Source organism: Typopeltis vanoorti, chromosome 12 (genome assembly GCF_054136105.1).
Source record: "Typopeltis vanoorti isolate ZY-2024b chromosome 12, IOZ_Tvanoo_1.0, whole genome shotgun sequence".
NCBI classification, from domain to species: Eukaryota; Metazoa; Arthropoda; class Arachnida; order Uropygi; family Thelyphonidae; genus Typopeltis; species Typopeltis vanoorti.
This window is the reverse complement of record NC_143560.1, coordinates 7992798-8009489: the sequence shown is the minus strand read 5'-3', so window position 1 is coordinate 8009489 and position 16692 is coordinate 7992798. Positions and strand designations below refer to the sequence as shown.

Genomic DNA, 16692 nt, shown 5'->3' with positions numbered 1-16692 from the left:
TGGCGATTTTAATGTCGGCTCTTTGCTTTATGCGGACAATGTCATACTTCTAAATCAATCCGCTACAAGTCTGCAAGATTCTCAGACTAAATTGAATAACTGTTGTAATAGATATGGTATGAAGGTCAGCAATAAAAAGACAAAGACAATGAAAATGCTGAATACTGTGCTTCTGTGTAGCTAAATAGCCCTCACACAAGGATTATAGATTCTCAATTGAATAATACCTTAAGATTAATTACAGGTTCTATTAGATTGACTCCAACTTATTGGTTACCTCTTTTAACAGACATGTAGATTGAATTCTTTAGTCCGTGAATGTCAAAAAATTTCTGGTAATCCAAACCTACCTATTCATCAGGACCTCCAACTTTTAACGTCAGTAGACTGAAATTTCACCATCAATCACTACGAGCAGCAGGAGAACTAGTCCTGAATAATTTTAATCCTCTATCAAAATGGGAGGTAATATGGAAGGAAAATACAAATGAACATTTGCATAAAATCTTTAAAGGTGATCAAATCATAACAGGTTCGGATCTACCTCGCAAAACCTGGACAATACTAAATAGGATTCGAACAAACCATGGCCTATGTGGAGCTACTCTCTATAAATGGAACAGACAATCATCTCCAATATGTGACTGTGGTGCTCCACGGTAGACTATGCAACATATTGTAAAAGAATGCGACTTACATGCTTATCAGAATGACTGGAATGGCTTTTTACAAGCAGCTCCTAGATTACAAATTTAAATCTGAATTTATAATGTTTTATATGTCTTTTTTATTGTAACATGTTAAGACTTTTATTTTTTAACTTTTATTTTAATTTTTCAATTCCTTGGATTAGCTCTATGGTGTCCTTTAAAGTTTTAATTTAAAATATTTTAAACTCTTCAATCCTGTTAAGATATAATGATATCATGATTCTCTTTTTTTAATATCATGTTTTTGCCATGAGCTATGTATGTATGATCTTTTACTTATCCAATTCGTCAGCCAGCTCTATTTCTTTGCCATTCAGGCTTTTTATGTTGATTGCACTGATCTTGAATTCTGGTGCTGTTGAGTTGGGGAGTTTTTCAGGATTTGTTCCAGTAGCCGACTTTTCGCTATTTTATTTAATTTAATTTTTTATTATTAAATTGGAAAAGAAAAAAAAAAGAATTATTTAACATCAAGATTTTTACCTTTTTTTTGAGATTTGTATGGTATAGTGCCATATTTGGATTATCTGTTGAACTGGATTAAAAAAAAAAATCAACAAAAGCATCCTGTAAATAATAACAGTAAACAAAATCTGAGTTTCATATGAAAATTTACACAGAATATGCAGAGCTAATCTAAGGTGGTATGGTGACTTAAATAGGCAAAAACAGGTGTTTGGGTAGGAAAGAGACTGAGAAGAAGACCAAGGTCTATGTGGATTGATTCAGTTAGAAATTCTTTAGAGGCACAAAATGTTAGATACGACAATATTGGAGTGTTCACAAGTAATATGTTAAGTTGGAGGAAATTTGTGGATAGTAGGTTAATAATAATGTAAACTTAATCATGTAGAGCTGCCATTGTAACCTTGAGGTATACATATCAGGATATTGATGATGTTGATACATTATGGAAATTTTAACTGCTGATTTTCTGCTATTTTCAAGTGTGTGTGTTGGGGGGGGGGACATGAAAATTTCTTACTGTCTTATGGTATAAACTGGGAAGGAATAGTTTTGAATATTTTATGTATTACAGACAGACAGTATGCACACAGCATATGTTGGTGTATGTGAATGTAATAGAAACTCAGTATTCTGTTTCTATAATTAAGGTTAATATATCTTATATGCCTTTATTAAGCATAAACTAGTTGTGGGCAGAAGTTACTCAGTTTTGACATCAAATCGTCTATAGTAGAGAAAAAAGTTTAGGAATCAAATCCTGTTGCTGACTAGATATGTTTTGGAGTTTCTGATCTATTACTAGGATGTCTTCCTTGAAGTGAAACTTCAGTTTTTCCCTTAATAAAGTTTAAATAATAAATAAAATTAATTGCATAATACCGACTCATAATATATTAGGTTATTTTTCTGCTTTTCTAAAATTTTAGAAATTGGTTTTATATATAAATTAAGTGGATATTAAATCTGGCATCATTTCAAAGTCGAATACAGAAACTGTAAAAGTTTCGTGTGAAAATTGACCAGAGAGCTTTCGGGAATATACTCGCTGCCATACTATGAGTTGCCCTAGCCGAACCTTATAGGAGACACGCGAGCTCAAAGCGCCTGTATATTCGATTCCTATTGGTCCATTTTGATAAGGTATCACTGCTCTGACAGCTGTTTCAAATTCATTGGTTTTCGTCAGAAACCAAGCAGAAACCTAAGAGAGCAAAAACTCTCAGTACCAAGGAACTCAAACCGTCGGAGAGGTGTATTTTCCGTAAGCAAACTCTCAGTCGGTGCATAAAGTATTTACTAAAATAAAGAGCTAAAAGGCTTCACTTTGGCAATGCAAACCTCTGATGAAAACTAATGAGTTTGAAACAGCTGTCAGACCAGTGAAATCTTATCAAAATGGTCCAATAGGAGGTGAATATATGGGTGCTTTGAGTGTGCATGTCTCCTATAAGGTTCGGCTAGGGCAACTTGTAGTATGGCGGCCAGTGTATTCCCGAAAGCTCTCTAGTCAATTTTTACACAAAACTCTTATAGTTTCTGTATTCGGCTTTGAAATGATGTTGGATTTAATATCCACTTCATTTATATAATTTTGCATCGCCGAAGTGAAGCCTTTTGTCTCTTTATTTTGGTTTTATATAGATTTTGTACATCATAAAATTAAAAGTTAATGATTTATGTATATTTCTAATACTTGACTCACAAAATAATACTGTATTCAGATATACATTTGAATATAGTATGTGCATTAATGAAGAATTATTTTACTAGGTTACTATATTTTATACTTTGTCATTCCAAGCAACTGCCCAATTTTTGTAGGACCCAAATCAGCTGATTCGAGCTAGTGCTTTACGAGTGCTGTCTAGCATACGTGTTACTGTTATTGTGCCCATTATGATGCTTGCGATTAAGGATGCAGTTAATGATATGTCTCCTTATGTTCGTAAGACAGCTGCTCATGCCATCCCCAAGTTATACAGGTTGGTGTTCTCTTTACTTATTTATATAAAGCATAATCTAAGAACAAGAAATTAAAAAAAAAAAAACAAAGACATGAAATATATATATTAGTTTAATCATTAACTTGATATGTTAGATCACCTTGCATTTTACTTATAAAGTATTTGTGTGAGAGATGTGCTGTGGGTATTGATTTTTTTTAATACAAATATTTCTTTTCTGGCCTTGATCTCAGAGCTTAACAAAAGAGCAATAAGAAAATGGCTGTGCACTCACTGGAAAGGAAAGGAATAAAGCTGTTGGAATGAAAGATAACTGGGTTATGAAATAAGTTGATCTTGACTGCCTTATACTATACTGCGAAGGCTCTTCATTGTTAATCTTTAACTTGAAAACTAGAAAAGAGGTTAGTGGTCACTATTGGTTAAAGGCAGAGCTGGTTTTTGACTGCAACCGTTGTATGACTTGATGCAGAATCCCATTGTAGTGAAGTAGCCAATTTTATTTATTATATTATTATTTTCTTAATAATAATCTGATCTACAAGAAGTTGTTTGGTCTGTAAGTATCATGGATGGGCAGAAAGGGGAAAAAGAAAGAATAAACTTGTTAACATTGGATTTGAAGACCTCTTCTTGTACTCTTTCTGGAAATACATAAGATTGAAGACTGTTCCAAAAGATAGCAGTAGAAGGAATGAATGAATGAATGGTAATCAAAATATGTTCTTCTGTGACTGCACGTGAACAGTTTTCATTTTCTACAAATACTTCCATGAACATTGTTCATGGAGGTATTTGTAGAAAATGCAAGTGCAACATAAACTGAACACCTGAGGAGTGAACTGATGAGAAACAGGTCATTAACACCCTAACCGGTCATGACGTCTATAGACGTCCAGCAAAATCTGGATACGATTCTGTAACATCCATTGAATAAGAAGTGCAATTTGGTATCACTATTTCATCCATCATGGCCGGTTAATCAGAGAGGTTAATCAACCTGTGTTTTTGATAAAATTATGGACACTACTGTTGGATCCTACTTCTTCTCAATCTATATCTTGGATCTGACATATTAATCACTATGATGTTCTTAAACAAAATAGTAAGTTGCTAGTTGATTTCTAATTCAAATATAGAGAAAATTTATATTTAAAGACTGCACCACTCTATATCTGAATTAGTTCAAGAATTGAAGAAAAACCAACTCTCAACTACCTCTCCTTTACATGTTGTTATTATATATACTGGCTGAGTATATTTAACTTATTTATCTCTCCCGCTTTGGTTCGAATATTTTATGAATGGTGCAGTAAAAGAGATTCAGGCAAAACACAACTTTAGATTAACAAAAACAAACATTTAATTTTAAAATCGCAAATTTTATACTTAAGTTTAAATCAGTAATTAAGATATCACAAACGTTTTAGCTTCTCTGATAAGTACAATCATACAAACTCTGACAATGGTAAATCTGTTATCTCTAGTACAGTCTTCTTGCAGTTCCTTAAGTTCCAAATACAATAAAAATTGCAGTAACACACCTCTTCACAAACAAACACTTTTAATTTTACACTTCAGCTAATTCTCACCAATAGTTACTGTTAATATAAGGAAATTCTAGGATGAAACTCACACACTTCTCTGTATAGAAATATTAATGGTTGGAATAATCTTACCGATAATCTTTTTTCTTCATCTACTTATACGTAAACACTTTTTATAACTGTAAACAGTATACGGCACTCATTAAATAAATCTTCTAAGCAATAACTGAATTAATCGTTGGTCACTATACACATAAACAAACGTTCTTGCATGAAATACTACTGATCACTTATGAATTGAGGCAATACACAATAATTCCTTAACTTGAGGTTTTATATGCACAGCTGTTCATTCTTCCTGCATTCATTTAATTCTTTAGGCAATATATTTCTAAGCACAGCTAACGGTAAACTTCAACCTTACAGCCTCTACTATTCTCTAGTAACTTCGTGCTTTGCTTCAAAGTTCCGTATGTCCTTGAAGGGTCGGTGCTGAAATTAAATCTCAACTCAAGTATCGCTAGTCTATTTAATAGTCTCTCAGCTGTTTTTCGTAGCTATAATTGTTATTCTACAACTTATTAGCTAACTGCTTCTTGACCAGTAGACTTAAAATAGCTGCTTGAGTGACTTGCCGACTCTCTAATATCGCACTCTGATTCCCCGAATGCTGAATGCTCCGATTCCAACCGAATGCCAATCTATCTATCTAATCTCCTTATATTTTTAGCGTGCTTCCCTTTTTATATTCATTCTTCCCGCCTAAATTATTCTCGTGATCTAAAACTTTTCAATAAACTTTCTCCTCACATTCTGTTCCAAACTCGTGCAAGCTATCTAACATACGTTTCCATGACAACAAAACAAAATATAATAAAATTGAGCTATTGCATAACGTTAAACTTCTACCAACAGGAATAAATAGAGAATATTTACATTTCAATTAATGCGCAGTTAAATTATCAAATACAAACTCTTATAATATTAACATAGTAATAAATAAAATAGCTTAATAATATTTAATACAGTCTTTTCATTATTAATACATATATCTTTGAATAAATAATTAAATATTAGACAAAATTAAGGTAGTTATATGAATATTAAATTGTAAAATAAGTTGTTTACATTATTTACAAGTCTAGCCTTTGTGATGGAAGATCATGTTAGATTCTGAAACAAATAATAATTACTCCAATCTCTATATATTCAGAATCCAACACTACTATCATGGTAAGAATATTTACTTTAATTTTCGAGTGTTTCGACCTTTATATTAAGGTTAAGGTCATCATCTGGAGTACACACACACACACACTTGTAGTTGGGTATATGATATATGATTTTATTATATTATATATAAATCACGTTTGAACAATTTCCATCTGATGTGGTGCATTTAATAAGTGAAACATTACTGCCTTTTATTAGTAACTAGTATGTGTTGTCGTCTCCATTATAATACAGTATGAAAAATTTGCTTTAGTCAAAAGGATTTGTATATTAAGATTGCTATTAAAACTATTAATTAACATTACCATACTCTTAAATTATTTAAGCAGACAATTGCTTCTGCCCATTCATATTTTGAATGCTACCATCACTTTTCCACAGTACAGTATGTAAAATATGATAACCAAAGCAATTCAGAATGTAAAAAAAATATTATTATAGTGATTTTTATGGAGCTCATTTTCTTCTTTCTTTCTTTTTAGTTTAGATCCAGAACAAAAAGATCAGCTTATTGAAGTCATAGAGAAGCTACTGTCTGATAAAACTACAGCAAGTATCATTATTTCTATAATTTCTGTTTAAACATAAACAATCCTACCAGAAGTAATGGGACATGTGCAGATATGTGTGTTTACTGACAGAAATCAATAATGCATTCTCCCACCTCTGGTAGTAATAACTGCATTGTGTCACAAAAGACTTTATCCTAATGCCTGATAGAAAGTTGGTAGTGTACTCCTCCTCCTCCTCTACAAGATTAGTAAGTTTCACTAATAAAGAGGGTTGTTTTAGCATCACCCTAATTTTGCATTCCATTTTATTTTACATTCTTTCAGATATTGAGAGTGGTGCTGGCCACCTCATTATTCCAGTATTATTAATTTCAAACCACTTATTTATTGTTTGTGACATGAGACATTGTACTGTATGGCCCAGTACCATAAAATTGCTGCAGTGTAGGACATGCAGAGTTACACAGAATGTAGAATTTAGCAGTTATGATTCTGCATACTCTGACTGTTGGCCTTAATCTCCATCAGAAGCAGCCCACATCATTATCACCATCCTGCCATTTTCATTATTTACACAACATTCTGTTCATTTCCCATTGCATGTTAAGCTCAGTGGTCTGTCATGACCAAGTAACTTGGCTTTTCTGAAACCCAATTAGTTCTCTAATAGAATAATTAATACTTTCTGCACAGTGTATTATGGCTGTCAGTTGCATGTGTTCCTCTGACTGGTTTGCCTGTTTTGTAGGATAAAAAAAAACCCTCCAAGTTTCCAGCAGGAAACAGCCTATCATCCTCTGTATGAGACGAGATAACTCACTTTCAGTTGAAAAGCCCTGGTAAAAGTTATTAGTGTCCTAAATGCTGTTTGAACCAAAACTGTGTGAGCTATGACGGCTTGTTGAGACAAATGCTAAGATAAAAAGTTTTCTCCAGGCATCCTCCTTACTGAAATATTTCCATTCGACTGGAAGACCACATAACACTACTCATCATTACACAAGCTCGGTTTCCATTGTTCCATGGACTGATTCATCTTTCCCTTGGTTCGTGCCTTATTTTTTTATTGTCAGCAAAGGCATGTAGAGTTGCAACACCTCTCTAAAAATTCATATTATGTAATCTCTATGTATTGTGGAAGCATTATAGGATGACTTGCAGATTCTCACATCTCCAAACACAGATTCTCTAGGATCTAATGGTGAGATAACTACTTCATAAAGAGCTTTAATCTATGTTAATTAATATATTAGGCTTATCTGGTTGTCTTCTGAACTCAGTACATTTGTGAGCTTCTATTTTTTCAACGCATTAACTGAGGAAGAACTTGTGTATGCTTAATTGCTGCTAATTAACATATATAGGCATTTTCTCCAAATGAAATCCTATCGTTCCACTCTGAAACACTATTAACTTTTCATTGTCCAGCACACAAGATCAAAGTGGCTTTGAAGAGACCTACTGATCTCTATAGGTCATATTTCCCTGTTGCATAATTGCATCCATTTTCCTGCAGTTGGAAGAGTGTCTTATAACTTTTGGTAGGATAGTGTAGATATAAGGCATGTCAGTTTAATTTTAGCTAACTTATACACATCATGAATAGTTATTGAATCAGGAAGATCAATGGTAATTTCTTTGGATTAGATTATGCCTGATAAGCAATAAATATTTAATAAAATATTTTCATCATTGAACTTTTGCTTGGTTACATACCATTTTTTTCAGAATGATCTAAATAAACATAAGGAGGAAATTCATAAAAATAAATAAATAAATATTTGAATAAAATAAGATAAAATTTGGAAAATAATATGAGAAAAGGTAATATTAGCATGATATACATACAATATTGAAGAGATGTTTAATAGAACACAAGTAGCGTTAGATTTCTGTTAATCTTATTGTGATAATCTTAGCATTTTCCATTTGATTCTGTGGTTTATTAGACAAATCTACTTGAACTTCTTTTTTTTTGAGGGGTGGAGAAAGAGAGAGAGAGAATGAGGTTGTTTGTGTTCCTGAAGGCCTCTTAAACTAAACTTTCCTTGCTGCTACTGCTCCATATTCTCTACATCTACCAAGGATACCCTTTCTTTCTGATAATATTGATTCTTCGAATTAGGGTATGAGTCAAATGAGTGCGTAATCTTATTTAAAGCAAGAAATTTGTAAGAAAATAACGTGGAAGGAATACTGTGTGCTTAATGATAATGTCTGTTATGAAAATTACGCTGCATATTGAATATAAGCTGCATATAATGTTATGAATATAAGCTGCAGGCCAGAAGAGTAACAACTGTTGTATGGAAAGCTAAGTCTGAGTATAGTATGAAAAGAAACTTGCTTCGCAATATAAAGACAACCATAAGGAATTCTATCGTTATTCTGCAAGTAAAAGAAAGAATTAATACGATAGAATAACTCTGCCAAATACATATGGTGTGAGGTTGACAGATGCTGAAGAGGTTGTTCAACTAATGAGTGCCCATTTTGCTAAAAGCTGTCAATCATGTATGCAAAAGTGAGATCACTGCTACCTCTTCACTGGATGAAGAAACTCAGGTGTATGAGGAGAGGGTATTAGAGCTGTTGCACAAACTGAATAAGAACTTGTCAGTAGGGACTGACACTAGTTCTAAAAGAGCATTCAGCTGAACTGGTTATTCCTTTGACCAGGATATATAATTCGAGCCTTAGAACAGGGAAGATTCTGCAGGAGTGGAAAAAATGTATGGTAATCCCATTGCACAAAGGTTCAAAGACCGATGTATCCAACTATCGACCGATCAGCATCTCAGGAGTGGTGGTGTAGATTTTGATAAAGTTGGTTAGCACTCCCATTCAGAAATGAGTTGACAGAAAATCTGTGGTTTGCAATGAACAGCATGGGTTTAGTAAGGGAAGGTCATGTTTTAGCAACTTGCTCACATTCTGTAATAATGTTACCATTGAGATAGATGAAGGAAATGAATACTACATGATACTTTTGGATTTTGCTAAGACTTGACAGAATACAACATGGAAGACTGTTGCTAAATTGGAAAATATGGGATTGGATTATAAAATATTAGCATGGATAACAGAATGACTGACAGATATCAAAAAGTGATTGAGCTATTAAGGCTCTGATCATGATAGGAGGGTAACAGCAATAGCCAAGCCTCAGTGAGAACTTCATTGGCTACAGCATTGCTATCCATTACCCTCCAAGGGTATTAATCACCGCATCTCACGGTCGATTTCCACCAATCCAAAAAGTGATATACAGGGTGTTCGGGATAAATTTGACATATTTATAATTAATTATATTTTTCCGTAAGTTACATGTATTAACACACACTTCTCTTCATTTAAAAGTTTGGACCCTTCTTCATTCATATACAAGATGTCAGAAAGGATGGATAGCTGGAACCCACCTGAATCATGGAAGAGAATAACTTGTATCATGATGATTCGTGCCCGCCATCAAAATAAGGATATTACGACTGCTGCCCAATGCTCCCTGAATACAGTAAAAACAATCAGGCATGAACTAGAGACTTGCAATGGTGACTACGAGGATGTAGCAAGAAGAAAGATCCCTAGCAGACGATCTGATTGCGTTCGTACAGCAGAATTCCTCGCAAATCTGCAGGAACAGGTGTTGAAGAACCCTGGCATTGGAATTCGGGCTTTGTTCGTGGAGTTGCTAACTGTAGTCAAGCCCTGGATAACAAGGGTAGCCAATGGTAGGCCGTATGTATGGCAGCAGGATTCGGCCCCTTGCCACACCTCTGGGAAAAGTCAAAAATGGTTGTCTGAAAATTTCTACGACTTCACCAGTCCAAATGTTTGGCCTCCAAACTCCCCAGACCTTAACCCCATGGATTATTTTGTATGGGGCGCAGTTGAAAAAGACACCAATCGCACTTCCAGTAATACAAAAGCCCAGTTAATGGATAAAATTAAAACAGTTTTTGCGGCCCTTCCCAGGGAGACTGTAGCATCAGCTTGTTCGAGGTTCCGAAGCAGAATTGAAGCTGTGATCGATGCTAATGGTGGTTATTTTGAGTAAATCTTGTTGATAGTATTGTAATTAACTCTGCCTGTAATGTTTTTTTGTCAATTCATTAAATTTAATAGATACAAAGAAGATTTTCTTTTTCCTTACGAAACTGTCAAATTTATCCCGAACACCCTGTATGTTATGGTTTACCTTAAGTCTGCATGATTTAAGGTAACTAGTAGTGTTTCACAAGGATATCAGTCCATGGTCCACTGTTATTCAATCTGTACATTAATGACATTGGGAAAGATTCAACAGGCAACATACATAAATTAAAGATGCCAAGAAATTCTAGAGTATTTTAATAATAAGGTGTAACACCTTTTGACTACTTATATATGAAAATATGACTTCTGCATTACTTTGTATAACCTTGGTATCACATCTGGATCTGGTTCCCAATCGATGACACCATAATAAAGGTTGAAATTGGTCTGGGTAGTGACCTTTCCCATAATACATAGCATTATACATGTCTGTAAGGATGTAAGGATATGTGCTTTGGATTATGGGATACTAAAGCAAGTGATGTGAAGTCATTAGCTCCTATATACAAGTTGTCCAGTCCTGAAAATAGTTCAGGTGCAAACTTTGTTTGCCTAGACTTGGATAAAGGGTTAAACCAAGAATATAATTTCTTGGCATCTTTAATTTATAGTATAACCAATTGGAAAAACTTGCAGCAGGCAACATACAACTATTTGCTGATGATGCAAAAATAGTTATTGTATAGTACGCCTACAGATACGAGACACTTCTGCACATGTCAAAAGAAGGGGAATTCATTCCGATAATAGGGTAATCAATCCGTATTGTGTGATGAGTGTTTATTATTACAGGTCAGAAAATTAACTTCTCTTTTATGATCATTGTAGTTTTTAAAGTGGTAACTATTTTATTTGTATAACAGTTGGAAAATTTTACATATAAAGCATGTGATTTCGCGTGTTGGTGACCAATTCGTACATCGCCTTATTTCTTTTTTTCCCCCTTCAACATGAATTGACTCTTCTTGGCAATCTTCCAACAACAGCTCTCGCTTATGTGGTCGGACTATAATCAGGAATGAATGTGCATGATATGCAGTACTTGCAGAATGATTTGAATAGGCTGCAATTGTGGGCATAGGAAAATGGATGTCAGTAAACTTAAAATCATGCACTTTGGCATGATTAGATATCCAATGTCATATTATATTGGTTGGATTATGCTAGAAGAAACTGATCAGGCTAGGGATCTTGGAGTGTTAGTAGATAGGAAGTAGAAGTTCAGAGGCCATGTGGTAAAAATTGCAAACACAACTCAAAAGATAATTGCAATGCTGAAATGAACTTTGACATGTAAAGATAAGAATGTCATTTTGCCTCTTTTCAAGGCCTTCATAAGAACTCACTTGAACTGTTGTGCATATGTCTGGTTTCCATTGTGATTCTGATATAGTGGAGAGAGTGCAAAGGAGAGTGTTAACAATGATATCAATTGTGGAATACTGATTATTAAAACAGATTGAGAATTTGTAGATTGCAGACACTAGCAAACAGGAGACAGAGGGGTTATATGATTGCGACTTTCAAATTTCTGAAATGGTCATACAGGACTTCAGTTGATGCAAATTTTCATTTTATTTAGGATGTGGAAGCAGAAAGATTATAACCATAAGGCATTTATTAAACACCAGAAAGATGTTCGGATGCTTGTGATCATTATTCGAGCAGAGGGGGATGTCAAATTTTTGTGTAGTAGGTAATTGACATACTGCATTTTTTGAGACTTTGTGCAACCTTTACACCTATAGATATGTGGGGATAGATTTATTGCTATCTGAGTTTAAACGGGGCGGTATGGGCAAGGACTGTTATTATTATTTTATTTAAGGGGGTGGTTAGGAGTTGTAATTATTGGCTAAGAAGATATTGCATATGTATTAAGTTAAGCAGCAAGGGGATATATGAGAGGTGCCTTAGTTTCCTAGAACCAAGATATTTTCTAAAGGTCCAAGAGCTATAAGAATTTTCTGAAAAAAATTAATTATTACAAATATAAATACAGGCGTGTAAATGCATATTATATCATGAATTTATCTTTTAACTTCTGACATATATCTGCTGACGTGGTTGCATATCTGCTCTCCAATCAACAGGCTATGGGTTCAAATTCTGCTATCGGCATGGATGTTTGAGATGGCAAGCCACTTTAGGCCTCCAATAAGCAGGGCAGTGTTAGACCACTGCCCTGCTTATTGGAGGCCTGAAGTGGCTCGAAAAAGTTCCATGTTTGCTTTCTAGAGCAGGATTCCTGGACTTGGTAAAAAATGATAAAATTATTAAAAAAATATATAAATTCAATAAAAATGAAAATTAATCTTTAGCCTGCCAATGGTATGAATGTACTATAAGTTTACAAATAAATCTTTCATGGGTGGGACCAACATAAATATATATATATCATCATCATCATCATCAAATTCCTGCCATGTACCCTCAAGGGGTATACAGGATATGACAGTACTACATGAAAAAATTACATCATTACTAAGTTCCTATCTACAATTTTCCTCCAAATCAGTCTGTTACTTGTCAAGACTCCAACATTATCAGATCTTATATTTCTATCGTCTAAGGCACTTTGTACCGTATCAATCCACCTATATCTTGGTCTTCCTCTGGGTCGTTTTCCTGCCAACCTGGCAGAGAACACTTGTTTTGCTAATCTTTCCTCTCCCATTCTATTTAAGTGACCATACCACCTGAGATTAGCTCTGCTAACACATTCCTGGATGCTGACAATGTCAAGTTCTTTCCTAATATCCTCATTTTTAATATGATATTGCCATTGATGCCATCTGTTCACACCTCTAATCTTTCTCAGGACTCTCATATCTGCGGTCTCTAGTCTTTGGTCAAGTGTTTTACTTCTGACCCAGCTCTCAGATCCATAAGTTAAAACTGGTTTGAACACTGTCTTGTATACAGCTAATTTAGTGTTCCGACTAATTTCTTTTTTATTCCATATGAATTTATTCAATTGACTTCCCACCATACCAGCTTTGCTGATTCTGTTGTCTATTTCTATATTTAATTTACCATCTTCAGTAAAAATCGTGCCTAAGTAGCTGAAATGTTTTACTTGTTCCACAGGTTCTCCATTCACAACACAGTTGACATTTTCAATGATTCTGCCTATTTTCATTGTTTTTGTCTTTTTATTGCTGACCTTCATACCATATCTATTACAACAGCTATTCAATTTAGTCAGAGAATCTTGCAGACTTGTAGCGGATTTATTTAGAAGTATAACATCATCCGCATAAAGCAAAGAGCTGACATTAACATCTCCAATTTTGATATCAGGTTTAATACCACATTCCTTCATAATGTGATCCATATATGTTGTTTATTATTTTAACGGTATAATAGAACACAGAAACTAAGTAAATAATTGATTTATTAACTTGATGCTGATATTTCGCTGGTATTATAACCAGCATCTTCAGAGCACAAAAACACTGTTTGTCACAATACGCGAGACTAAAACAACATGGTGTACATTAACAAAATTGTAGCAGCAACACAAAAGCTAGAGTCCTGATTTTGGCGCCCTCTATCTGAAAAAAAAAAAAAAAAAAAAAAAAACGCTATCATATATTGCTAGAGTCCTAGAAAAGTGCTAGTTTTTCCTTAATATGACTGTCTCCCAGATCTTCGGCAAGTTAATACAGCCATATTTGTTGAGATTTGGAGTGTGTTTTAGGGCTTCTGTCGCCTCTAAGAACAATCTCTCTGATTTATATGGGTTTCTGTGTAGTACTTTTGTGTTTTTCCAGTTGATCCTGTGTGCAGGGGTATCCAGAGCATGGTCTGCTAGGCCCGACTTCCCATAATGATATTTCCGGACGTATCGTTTATGTTCGCTGATGCGGATATTCACAGTTCTTCCTGTTTGACCGTAGTAGGCTTGATTGCATGAGCAGGGTACTTGGTAGACTCCTGGATGTGATAAAGGAGGAATGCTGTCCTTGGGTGAGCGGATGAGGGTGGCTAATTTGCTACATGGTCTGAATGTAGTGCGTAGTTTATGTTTAATGAGAATTCTTGAGATCTTTTCGGATGTGCCTTTAATGTAAGGGATGGTGACTGTTTTGTTGTAGTTCTCTGTGGTGGATGGTGGGAGGGGTTTCTTAGGAGTGTTTAGTATTTTGTTTATTTTTTGTGGATTGTAGCCGTTGGCCAAGAAGGTGTGGCGTAAGTGAGTCAGTTCAGCAGTAAGAGCCTTGTCATTTGAACAGATTGCTCTCGCTCTATGGGTTAGCGTTTTTAATATGCCATATTGTTGAGAAGGATGATGGTGTGATTGTTTGTGTAAGTATCTGCCTGTATGTGTGGGTTTTCTGAAAACTGAAAATGATAAGGAACCATCTGGGAGATGTGTGATGAGTGTATCCAGGAAGGGCAGACAGTTGTTGGCTTCCGGTTCCATAGTAAAGTGGATTTTTGGGTGTTGGCTATTTAAATGTGCTAAGAATGTTTTCAATGTCTCAGGGCCATGTGGCCAAATGGCAAGCACATCATCAACATAGCGTAGCCAAAGTGTTGGTTTGAGAGTGGCTGTATTGATTGCTTGTTTTTCCAGGTGTTCTATGTAAAAGTTGGCTAGGGGGGGAGAAAGGGGGGAGCCCATGGCTGTCCCATCAATTTGTTTGTATATTTTCCCTTTCCATGTGAAATATCCTGCATGTATTGTGAATTTGAATAGTTCAAATATATCAGGGGGGAAGTGTGACTTCAGTAGATTGAGGGTTTCTATTAGTGGTACATTTGTGAATAGTGAAGTGATGTCAAAGCTTACTATTAAGTCTGAGCTTTTTAGGGTGAGGTGTTGTAATCATCCAGGAGTCTACCAAGTACCCTGCTCATGCAATCAAGCCTACTACTGTCAAACAGGAAGAACTGTGAATATCCGCATCAGCGAACATAAACGATACGTCCGGAAATATCATTATGGGAAGTCGGGCCTAGCAGACCATGCTCTGGATACCCCTGCACACAGGATCAACTGGAAAAACACAAAAGTACTACACAGAAACCCATATAAATCAGAGAGATTGTTCTTAGAGGCGACAGAAGCCCTAAAACACACTCCAAATCTCAACAAATATGGCTGTATTAACTTGCCGAAGATCTGGGAGACAGTCATATTAAGGAAAAACTAGCACTTTTCTAGGACTCTAGCAATATATGATAGCGTTTTTTTTTTTTTTTTTTTTTTTTTCAGATAGAGGGCGCCAAAATCAGGACTCTAGTCTTTGTGTTGCTGCTACAATTTTGTTAATGTACACCATGTTGTTTTAGTCTCGCGTATTGTGACAAACAGTGTTTTTGTGCTCTGAAGATGCTGGTTATAATACCAGCGAAATATCAGCATCAAGTTAATAAATCAATTATTTACTTAGTTTCTGTGTTCTATTATACCGTTAAAATAATAAACAACATGTTCGACGAACACATAAGTCTATCCACACGTTTAAGTGATCCATATAGATAATGAATAACAGAGGGGATAATGTACATCCTTGTCTCACACCACATTTAACATTAAACCATCTTCCTGTACTTCCTTCAATTCTAACTGCTGACTTACAATTCAAATAAAGACTAAGTATTGCTTTATATAATGCCCCATTGACACCATATAACTGCAGCGTATTGAATAGCTTCTCTCTTGGCACCTTGTCATATGCCTTTTCCAAATCGACAAAACTTAAATACAGATCTTTGTTATATTCCCATGCTTTCTCGACTAGTTGTCGTAAAGTGAAGATCTGATCCTGACAGCCTCTATTTGGTCTGAATCCAGCTTGTTCTTCACCAAGCTTTTCTTCCACAATTCTTCTCAACCGTTTCTCAAGTATACTTGCATAGATCTTGCCAGGAACACTCAGTAGGGAAATACCTCTGTAATTCTCACATGCAGTTTTATTTCCCTTTTTATATATGGGTACTATGAGAGCTCTACTCCAATCATCAGGAATTCGTCCCTCTGTCCAGGCTTTCTGAACTATGCAGTGCAGCCACTGTAAGACTCTTATACCACCGTGCTTCAGCATTTCTGGTCGAATATCATCTACTCCTGCTGCCTTTCCACATTTCAAGCCTTTGATGGCTTTTTCTACTTCAAGTATGGATATGTATTCCTGACTGCATGCCTGGTCAG

The 16692-nt window shown here is 35.1% G+C and overlaps 1 protein-coding gene across 1 annotated transcript in view; it reads left to right on the top strand.

The window, feature by feature from the left end:
• Positions 1 to 16692, top strand: part of rb (adaptor related protein complex 3 subunit ruby) — a 482738-nt gene that overhangs the window by 97079 nt on the left and 368967 nt on the right. Inside the window, exons 5-6 of the mRNA XM_090402121.1 lie at positions 3000 to 3160; positions 6405 to 6471. Coding sequence (XP_090258247.1) covers positions 3000 to 3160; positions 6405 to 6471 — 228 coding nt within the window. The remainder of the gene's footprint in view (positions 1 to 2999; positions 3161 to 6404; positions 6472 to 16692) is intronic.